General features: G+C 33.0%; 1 protein-coding gene across 1 annotated transcript in view; it reads left to right on the forward strand.

The window, feature by feature from the left end:
- The window catches only part of LOC143196091 (lachesin), a 226092-nt gene that overhangs the window by 117463 nt on the left and 96546 nt on the right, over positions 1-12083 (forward strand). Inside the window, exon 4 of the mRNA XM_076403678.1 lies at positions 7075-7285. Within this exon, the coding sequence (XP_076259793.1) occupies positions 7075-7285 (211 nt within the window). The remainder of the gene's footprint in view (positions 1-7074; positions 7286-12083) is intronic.

A 12083-nucleotide genomic window follows, 5' to 3' on the forward strand; every position in this document is an offset into this window, starting at 1 on the left:
GTGTATTCAAGGCTATATTGTAAAATAGTCTGATGAAAGCAATAAGCGGTTTAAAGTATAGGTTCTTATTTTATGATTATTTGAAATAGAATCTGTTTCAAAATATTTTTTTTAAAATATAACTATACTATAAGCATTATTTTAGGATTTCCGTCACAAAATCAATCAATAAATCAATAAATTATCTGCTGTACAAACTTATAACTAAATCTTATTTTATTCTAGAGATTATTATATATCACTCTATGTGTATTTTAATCACTTCATATTGTAATTTGCGCTTGAGCCTACGCACTTCACTGTCATCACTCACCTTTAACTGTTTGACGAGTGCATTGGGATGCACTAACATTCTTTCAGTGTAATTTGCACTTGAATTACACTCGTTATGGGTTTTAAGGGTATATCACGCTGAATTAGTCTGTTGGAGACGTAATATGGGACACTGACGATGATGATTGGCAGCACTTTATTGTGGGCCAAAATAATGTAATAATAATATAATTCGTTAAGACTATTGAAGAGCAAGCTAATTTTTACACCATCATTATCAGTTACTAAAGCAGATTGACCTATGGTGTTTTATTCAACAAAACATATGCTTTAACATAATAATTTTTTCGCCATTATCAGTATACGTCATCTCGCTGAGGAATATAATTATTTCTTTGTTCTTTGTGCTTTAACTATGTAACCATTAAGCTAATAAAGAATATCTTGTGGAAAGCATTATCATTTTATAGCTGCTGAACATGGATTATTTTGTGAAATCTATAGAAAAGGTTTTCCATTAATAAATAGACATAATTTGACATCAGTGATAGAGAACATGAAAAAATCCAAAGTCAGTTAGTAAATCAATTGGAAGCTAGCTGCAAATTCAGGAATGAGTTGAAAACAACGTTACGTTTTCGTATTTGTATATATTGAATAACCATTAGTCTATTTAGAACCTAACAATTAGAGGAAAGTGATTTTCGCTCTGCTTTCGATTGGCCTCAAATTGGGTATAACCATGTAGCTTAAGGGAACACTGGTTTACCAAGGATAAACTATTCACGAAAGGAGTGCTTCAAGTCCCGCAGGCTATAGGATAACTCCCAGAAAAGCTACAAGATCTTATTGATTCTTATATAGCTTTTATTTATATAATCTGCATATAAATTTTAATTATAAATGTCTGAGTCCGACACTGGGCAAGACGTGGCTAAATATTATAGTATAAATAAATACTATAACATAATTAAGTATTAAATAAAATCTCCTTATTTGCTATTAGTTTTATATGCTACAATATAGGTTTCACAGTTCTGAAATAACAAGTTTGTCCCTAAATCACTTACTCCGAACCGCTGTGCCAATAACAAACGTAACCGTTTTAAAATTAGCCGGCCCCCAATTAAGTTCGTCGTAAATAATTAACTTAATACAAAATAGAGGGTTTTATTATCCAAATAGGATTATGCCGTATTCGTCGAGTAATAATCCAGTTTGAACAATAGAAACTTTCCAGACTTTTTGCCATGGTTCTCCCTTTAAAAGCTGCCAAAGGGCGCTCCGTGAGAAATTGAACACTCCCGAACTTTGTTATCTTAATGAGACGCGGATAAAAGGGCGTTTGCGAGGTAATGCGACGTGTTTAGGTATTGCGTTCGATTGAAGGGTCGTTAGCTTTTTTCTGGTACATCGATTAACTTGAAGAAAAGGAAATATCAGATTATAAACAGTCCTCCATTTCAAAATTACCAGGAAATATATCATTTTGAAAGAATAAAACTGCAACGTGTCACAAATTAAAATATCAATACTAGAAATCATAGGAGCATTATGGGGAGTGGATGTTACGTTTTATATTTGGGGATTTGAGATTTAAAATGATTACATTGCGGGACAAAATTTTTCTACATAAACAAAATTACGTGTTTTGAATCTCTTAACAAGTCAATTGAAAAGTCCCCGGCATACCACAGTAAAACACATTTTTTTGGAAGAATTAGTTTTTTTTTTGTTCATTCAACATAATTCCCTTCAAATCCCTTGTTCCAAAATAGGTATCAGTTTCGGTAATCACCTCTTCATTCTATGTGGAAGTTTTTCGGCGATTTCGTACTTCAAACGGTCCAATAACGCTATGATATAGTCGGATTCATCGTTTGCAGTCCCCTGGATGACTGTGGATTGGACTTCGGAGTGAAAGTGAGCAAAAACTCGAGTATATTACGCTTAATCATCTTTAATCACTACTCCAAATTATCAACTCGTCGTTGTTTTTGGTCAAAACTGAGCTCGCGCGGCACCCACTTTTGCACAGAGCTTTCTCATACCCAAATATTCGTGAATGATATGATATACACTTTCAGTTGATATCTTTAGAGTGTCTACTATTTCATTCAATTTACGGCCATTCAAAATCATTTTGTGGATTTTTACATCGTTTTCGTCAGTAACAACCTCTTTTGGGGGTCCCCTGCATTCACCGTCTTCGGTGCTCATTTCACCACGTCTAAAGTTATCATACCAATTTTTGATGGGGCAGTATCCGGAAACTCGGCATCAAGCCAAGATTTTACTTTAACTGTATTTTTTCTCTTCATAAAGCAATATTTTATCAGCACACGAAATTCCTTTTTATCCATATTTTCACAATAACAAAAGTTTCTTCACTTAAAATGCTATAATTCACAAACTAATGTTTCGACAGCTGTCAAATTTATACACGCATCTCTCGAATGTTACGGCTAACTAAAAAACATTTCAATTTAATTCTAACGCCATCTATGTGCCAGGCCGGTGACTTTTCAATTGACGTGTTATTCCATTGTCAGAACCCTAGTCTATTTCCTTAATTAACGTAATTACTCAACAATGGCAACCTATATACTTCCACACCTATTGCATATTCAATAATTTTAAAAGAACAGTATGAAAACATGAAACTTACTTTAAACTTATGTAAAAGTTGTTGCTATATTACTTGGACTACAGAAAGATTTCACGAAATAGTGTTGTTTTCGCTGTCTGTTGGACACTAGAGACGCCATAGAGCACTATAGAGTTAAATATTGATGAAAAGAAGTGAGCTTATTTGTGCAAATCAATAATATATGATTCCTCCATATATATAAAGCTTGGTTTAATGAAAAATTTGAAAACAGTTTTCTCTAAACTGGGTGATGGTATTTTAGACAATCTTAATGCTGAAAATCCCGAATTTTTTTAAGTAACTTGTTATAAGAAGTTTAAACAATGGTTGCAGAATATAATTATGCAATATTAATTGCAATATTAATTACTATAATTTTTAACTATTTATTATCTTTATTAAGTTTTCTATCGAGGAACTTTATGAAACTTTTTATGAAAAAATAAACTACTAGAATACATTATATCAATATATAGTTCAATTCAATTAAGTTTGCTTGCTTGCAAATGATAATCACTCAGAAAATATAACTAACTTTTCGACAGATTCAATGAAGACTAATCTCAATTCAACTCAAATTCCGATACAGTTTAAGCCCTTTTTGTAAACAATATTAACCCGCAAATAAGAACAAATTTTTACTGTTCTGTGATTAAATTCATTTAATATTATTTGACTCCTTCATATCTTCAAATGTTTTTTTTGCATAAAACCGCAAGGCCAGAAGTGTCAGATCATATACTGGATGCATCTCTCTGTTACAAAAATAATAAAATAAACTGTAAATTACGTAAAAATATTTGTATTTATGTTCTTATAGCCACAGAATATTAATAGAACAGTATTTGTTACTGACCATTAAACTGAACTCTATATTGACCCAGTTCAGTGAAAAATAAATTTATTGTAATAAGACCAATCGAAAATAATCAGCATTAAATGTTATATGATTGGAACATAAAATTCTATGGAAATAATTAGCGTTGGGAACTATCGACTGAAAACATTCGAAACAGTCGATAGTCGCAAAAGAGTCGAGACAGTCGATAGTCAAAAAACTAGCGACTGAAAACAATAAATACTATTTTCAGTCAAATGCACGGTTCGACTGTTTTGCTCAATTCGTGATGTCAGACGAATATATACGAACCCTTTCCTGTATAAATTGCGAGAGAGGAAAGGACGGAGATAATTGCTTGGACCAGTTAATTTTATATGTGCTTATGTTCTCCAACGGTAGTATAAGCGAGACTAACTTTTTTTGAAGGAATGAAAATGAAAATGTGAATATATATATATATATATATATATATATATATATATATATATATATATATATATATATATATTACATATAAATCTATGTAAGCATAAATTGGGTACATTTTTGTCAAGGTCGCGGCTTGAACGACAGAGCTAGGACGTTAAAAGTCAGTCGAATGGAACTAGTAGAAGCAAAAACAGTAACTAAAAGTACGGAACTGGACTGAAGCAGTCGATAGTAAATAGTAACAAAATCAGTCAGACCGAAAATAGTGACCGAAAGCAGTGGACTGAAACAGTCACTGGTAAAAAGTAGTAAAATCAGTCGAACCAAAAATAGCGATTAAAACAGTCGATAGTAAAAAGTAGTCAATTGCTAAACAGTCGAATATAGTTGATAGTTCCCAACTTTAGAAATAATCAAACAAATGGTCTTAGTGAGTGAAGTGAGTTTCTAAAAAATCTGGTCAAAGAATCTATAAATTATATGATTTGATGAAAAGAAATAAAATTAAAAAAATATAAACAAATCAAAATGACATTTTCTAAACCTTTTATAATTTTTTATCTCCTGGTTTTAATCAGTCCTTTGAGAGGATCACATTATTGTATTTATAGCATTCTGGAAATGTGTCCGTACCTTTCAAACTAGCCGAATTATTATGCTCCGTCGCATTTTCAAACCCAATGATGTGTGAAAATCAGTTTTCCGTTGTCGAACAGTGACACAAACGGGCATCAGAAAAAAGATATATCAGAAAAAGTCAGAGGGTTAAGCTTTCAATTACACATCGATAAAAATAGGACATCTCCGATACTCTTTTTTTGCTTTTGATGGCCACGAAATTAGATTATTCCTTTGGTTATAGCTTTCCCTCTTTTAAGGTTATGGAGTTTAAAGTTTTCTTTTGAGGAACTTAATGTTTTTCTTTTATATTTCAAAAAATATTGATAGTTCCCTGCATATTTTAATTAGATAAATGTGAAATGATGTTATTTTATTCAGGGGATTTGTCATTTTTTCTTTCATTCACCTGTGAACGCCAATCACACAGGTGTGTAAATATATTTCTAAGAGCTAATTAGGCTTTGTGACGTAACTGTTGTTTTTTTCGGTATCCTAAATCCGAACAAATTATCACATAAAATAAAGTAAAAGCACTATTATTTAATATAGAAACCATTGGCGATACAGATTTTTTGATCTGATATATGTTTACTAACACACACAAAAGCCATTTCCTTTTCCTAGGGAGGTTCCTCATTCAACATTTTCACTTATGGGTAGAATTTGGAAGGACCCTCTGAAGAGTCAAACAGTTGCCTAGTATCATTGTGATACTCCATGTTTCTTGGCATCTTTTCCCTGTCCTGGTGAAATCATTCACGTTGCTCTCGTTCGTCGGAAATGAACAAATATGCGTTTAAATGCATTAGATAACCTAAAATATGAACAATTATTAAGATTATTTTGAATATCTGTTTGTAATTCGGGTCTCTATGATTCATTTGATATGTAGATACAATTTCAGGTACAGTTAAATATCGATTTGGTTTCGATAACATTACAATAATCCTATCTTCCTGCTCGGTAGAAGATTTGGGACGTCCGCATCATTTTTGGTCATAATTTCCTTCGGTAAAATAATAAAAAATAATGTAAGTTTCTATATAAACTTAAGCCTTCCTGTATCGAAAAGTTGGAGGGCCGCTATAATTTATTATAAAAAAAAACTAATTTTGCCAAAAAAAATGTGTTTCACCATGGTAGGGTGGGGACTTTTCAATTGACCTGTTATATGCATTAGATGTAAAAGGCTATAATAATTTTGCAGATTATGCTGATTAATATTTATTTAAAGACTTATCGTAATATATTAATGTTAACTGAATATTTGATGTTTTCCAACTTTCGAATGAGAGTGTATATATATATATATACATATATATTCCAGTAAAATCAAAATAAGATATTCCAGACAGCATAGCTTATGTTTTTGATAACGATAACGTACATTGAGTATATTCCATGAAGAGAAATCAACACATAATAAATGTAAAACTATAATGTCCAGTATGACATAACACCATCACGCAAATCCCCAGAATTTCTAAACGTAATTGAAGGCTAAAAGCTCAACGTTTTTTCTCGAAATAAACAAGGAACGCGGAGACGAGACGAACATCTCATTTCCATAACCTGTCGACCATGTCTTGGTAGGCAACAATTGAAACTTTTCGCCGGGGTAAATGGTTCAGAAAAATTTAATGAGTGCAAAACAGTACTTTGTAAGCGATTTTTTTCGACGGCATCAGCCCTTAGATGTTTATTTAAGAACGTTTCCACGTTCACGGACAATTTAATGATTATTTCGGTCCCGTTTTTGGCCTTGTCGCGTTGCAATAATTGATTTTGGCCAGAGAATATAATTGGACATTAAAATAATACTTTTAGAAAAAAATTTGAATAAGAAATCTGGTAACAAAATTGTATCAAACAAACATATATAGTACACCAGTAATTTATACGTGTATGTTTTTACCACGCATCAAATAGCGATTATTCTTAACTCTAAGTCTGATAATACAAATATTTTTTCTATCTCATCGATACCATAGCTAACGACCTCTGATTGTAGAATCCATAAGCTACAAATTTATTTTTATTAAGATTTATTATTAAAAACGTATGGTGTGCTAATGTTTTGTCGCTAAGTTACACTGCAGAACCACAAAACTTCTATTTTCGTAATTCCTGTTATAATGTGCGTTAAGAAGCTCAACAAATATATTAACAGCAAGAAATAATCATATATAAGAACAGAAACTTTCAACTGACTGAATTGTGAAACTATTCATTATTTTTGACAATTAAATATTTGTTGCAGGTTTCTTGGATAAGAAAACAGGATTATCATCTGCTCACAGTGGGTGTAGCCACTTACAATGCGGATGATCGATATATGGTGGAGCATGTCCGACATTTACAAAATTGGGGCCTGTTGATAAAACACGTCCAACCATCTGACGCTGGGTTGTACGAATGTCAAGTATCAACCCATCCACCTACAAGTATCGTTGTAGAGTTAAAAGTAACAAGTAAGTTCTTCGTCTGTATAGGAAATGAAATCAATCAATAAATTAGTAAAATTTCTTTATTGTGAAATATTTAACACAATACCATTTACCAAATTTAATATGAAAATGATTTTAATGATTTCATTATATGCTGTTAAATATTTTATTCTTTTTATGTTCCATTAGACCTCTTCGTGGGTTATCTCTACATACTTTAATTCCTATATTACCCAACAGTGTAAGCTAGGATCTTCTACAACACTCAAGATCTGCATATCTCTGTATTGTATTAATTTATGTTGATATTGAAAAAGTTACTCACTGTTATTATACATTTAATATAGTTGATCTCTGATAGAGCTGACAAAGCTAAATTCGTCACTCGCATTGTATGAGGACGGTTTATTTTCGGTGAATCCATGAATACTTCTCACTTTTTGAAATATTTCAGTGACCATGCCCACAGTAATATTCAGTGCAACAAGCTAAAGGGTATTTAATAGAAACCGTACCAAATTAATATTTAGAAGTAATACCTATTTTTTTGGCAAAATGAGTTTTTTTTATTCAACATAATTCCCTTCAAGGGTGATACAATTATTACAGCCACCGTCCAACTTTTCGCTACCATTTTTGTAGTGCGATTTGTCCTTTGCTTCAAAATAGGCCTCAGTTTCGGCGATCACCTCTTCATTCGACGAAAATATCTTCCTAGCGAGCATTCTTTTGGGATCTGAGAACAGGAAATACAGTAGCTGAGGGCCAGATCTGGAGAATACGGTAGATGGATGGATTTTTGCCATGGTTTTCACTGACTTGTGACACGGTGCATTGTCTTTGTGGAGCAGCACTGTCTTTTTCTTCAAATGCGGACGTTTTTCGGCGATTTCGTTCTTCAAACGGTTCAATAATACTAAGTAATAGTCGCTGTTGATGATCCTTCTGTTTCTAAGTAGCCAATGAAAATTATTCCATGCGCATGCCAAAATACAGACGCCAAAACCTTGCCAGCCGACTATTGCTCTTTCCCACGCTTTGGAGCGGGTTCATCTTGTGCAGTCCACTCGGATGACTGTCGATTGCACTTCGGAGTGAAATGAGGGAGCCATGTTTCATCCATCGTTACATATCAACGCAAAACCTCGGGTTTATTTTGCTTGATCATCTTCAACACTGCTTCGAATCATCAACTCGTCGTTGTTTTTGGTCAAATGTGAGCTCGCGCGTCACCCGCTTTGTACAGAGCTTTCTCATACTCAAATATTCGTGAATGATATAATGTATACGTTCAGTTTATATCTTTAGAGTGTCTGCTATTTTATTCAATTTCAGTTCACGGTAATTTAAAATAATTTTGTGGATTTTTAAAATGTTTCCTTCGGTAACAATCTCTTTTGGGTGTACACTGCGTTCACCGTATTTTGTGCTCATTTCACCACGTCTAAACTTATACTAATCCTTGTTTGATTTTCCTGGGGCAGTGTCTAGAAACTCGTCATCAAGCCACGTTAGCAAAAACTTTACTTTTTGCCAACTCTATATTTTCCGTTCAAAAAGCAATATTTTATAAAGACGCGAATTTTTTTTTCAATTTTTTTCACAATAACAAAAGTTGTTTCCCTCAAAATGCTACAATTCACAAACTATTGATCCGACAGCTGTCAAATTTATACACGCATCTTTTGAGCGTTAGGGCTAACTAAAAAACGTATGGATTTAATTCTAGTAGCGCCATCAATGTGTGCGGTCGGGGACTTTACAACTGATCTGTTAAGAGTAAAACTGCTTAACGCTCTAACAAAGTTTTCTGGCAATGGGCTGTTAATAAGCAGCGATTTGAAATTTATCAACAAGCATAGTACCTTTTCGCTTATTAAAATTAATATTTTGAAGAATTTTGCAGACGTTTGACAACCTGGCGAATGTTTCAGGGTGATTTGATTACTTGTTCGAACGTACCAGACAGTATTGTATCTCTTTTCAACTAGAATAAAATGAGAGAGAAAATGCTGCCGGTTTATAGAATGAATTTACAAATTACGGCAGTCGATTCACTGAACATCTGCTGACGTGAATTCACTGATGAATAAACTATAAATACTGAATTTACGGAATGTATTTTTGGTTAAAGTATTGTTGCTTTAACAAAAAAAAACACAGATAACAGTTCGCGTATCTAATTACAAAACATTAAGAACTAATATTTAATATATATATATATATATATATATATATATATATATATATATATATATAATAAATATAATAATATTTCTTGGTACCGGCAAAGTAACAAAACAAAACCAAACTTTAAAAATGTCTAAACCAATAATTTTATAGCGTCCAACCTATGACCATTCTCGTTATCCAATTCGAGCTAACGCAATTACGGTTAATAACGTTATCGTAATCTCGAGGAATTCATTCTGCATTCTGTGTGATAGATTGGAAATGGGCGTCAGCTACAATGTACACACGCGCTGCACGCAATTTCTGACCTATCGCTTGATCATTTGCTGCATTCCGCACACGGTGACGGTGATATATCGCCCCGGCGCCGATATATTTGTTAGCTAATGGCTTCAACGCCTAAACAAAAAAAGTTCAAAGGAAATTATTTGAGCGAAATTGATTGCAGTCCAGCGTCAACAGGAAAACTGTAATTTTTATACGGCTCATAAAATATTTAGTTTCGTAGGTCAACTCACCCTGTATTAAGTTTCATTTATTAGTTTAGAATTCAAACAAATTACTACAGATCTGTTTTGATCTGTTGATTTGATCTATTGATTTGTAGATTTTAACAAACAAATTTAGAAATAATCACTCGGCATATTGAGAAAACGTTTGTAAAGGAGTAACAGCATTGACAAAACTGTCACTCACTGTCAATAACATTAACGAGTGGACTATGAAATGAAACTCCACGTACAAAAAATTATAGCAGTTATAATTAGTTCTGGAATAATTACAAACTCAAAACACCGAGTGAGATTGTGTGAGCATAAAAATATGGAAGTACTACAAATATTAGACAAGAATGAACATATCCATAGATTGAAAGAACAAAAACCCTTTAAGCTAGGACAAAGTGGGGCAAAAGTCCCGCTATAATTTTGATTATCTCTAACATTTCCCAAAGAAATGATAATTATGTTTGGGTTTCGTACAAAGTTTATTTGGTCCGCTGTAATCGAAAAAATATATCCACTAAATGGTGACCGCGATTCGCTATGCAACTTTAGGCTTTTTAAGACATTTCTCCTGACATCCTGCAAGATCTGAGGCTGAATTTCTTCAATTTCGTGACGAATATTGTCTTTAAGATGTTGAATCGTTTCGGGCTTATCGACATAAACTTTTAAAAATTTTAAAAATCCCATAAGAAATAGTCTGGTGCTGCTAAATCTGGAGATCTGGCTGGCCATGCTAAATAGCCACTTCAGGAAAATAGTTTTCGCTGAAACCGCATGTCCTCTATTCCTTGCTCTTCCATTTCAGGCACAAGAAAATTTCGAATCATGTCTTGGTACCGTTCAGCACTAGCATTAACTGTAACACCTTAACCATTTAAAAAAAGGAACCAATGATGTTTCCAGCATATTGTTGTTTTTAGTAGATGCAATATCTCATGAATTAATTGGGGATTCTATGTCCCCCAAAAGCGACTGTTCTGTTTACTGAAATGGCCACCGAGAAGAAAATGGGCTTCATCGCCTGCATTACTCATTATCAATTTAGGCGAAAAATCAAATTCACCAGACAGCCTTAGGATTGCATTACTGTCCTCAAATCGATCTCATCACAAGACGTCCGTTTTCTTCCAGAACGAGGCATTTCTGCTGTTCTGCCGTACTGTCAAAAATTCGCATGTAAAGGATAAATTGTGGTTTTGTGAGGCACGGGACGATATGGATACTTTTGACGCAATTTCCGCTGCTTTTCAATAAATATTGTCACTATTTCTGGGCATTCTTGTGATGTATGTTTAACCGCAATAAAATCTGAACATCTACACAACACAAAGGTTAAAGTGAAACTGAGCTGAAGGTCACATAACCAAGATGGCGCGCAATCAAAGTGGTAGGGGTACTTTTGCCGCACCCCTTATCAGAAAAATTACTATATAGTGAATAATTACTTGTTCAAATCTCATGTCCGTTACCTTGTTTTTTTAATAAGTAAATTTAAATATACCTACAACCACAAGTATATTTCAAGTAAACATAGAGAGACATTGTTTGTCGAATTACGCCGTCAATATTTCCTGCAATACTGGTCCTCAAGGCAAATATATCTAAAAAAGCAAAAATACAAAATTATTGATTTAAATACAACTTTTACTTTTAGTTTTACTTCCTATTTACATTGTTTATTTTATTAGTTAGTAAAAATAGCGGTATAATATCGGAATATTTATAATACTTAGAGGACTATTATATAATTCAAGAAAGTTTCGAAAAGGAATAAATTATAAGTATATAACATGAAGTGTAATGATATAAACCAATTGTCATTCATGTTTAGTTCTGGGTATAGCTATTGTAATCCATATTTCGCGGTCGTTCACACAGAACTGCAAGTTTCGGTTTAAATTTCAGTCAACTATGTTTATTCACATCAACGTCAGTTCACCTTCTATGGACTTACACCTGGAACTGTGATGCAAGTGCCGAAAATAATCATTATTGTTAATCAAATTCATCTTTAATTAAATAGTTGAAAAATAGGAGGATTGTGTAGCAGGTAAGGTTGCTGGTCTAGACTCTGTTGAGTTTGTTTAGGTGTTTGTACATTTCAAGATCCTCACAATGTTATC

This window comes from Rhynchophorus ferrugineus, unplaced genomic scaffold, assembly GCF_030347505.1.
Source record: "Rhynchophorus ferrugineus isolate W39M unplaced genomic scaffold, kcgeb_rfMv2 rfM4, whole genome shotgun sequence".
Lineage (NCBI taxonomy): Eukaryota > Metazoa > Arthropoda > Insecta > Coleoptera > Curculionidae > Rhynchophorus > Rhynchophorus ferrugineus.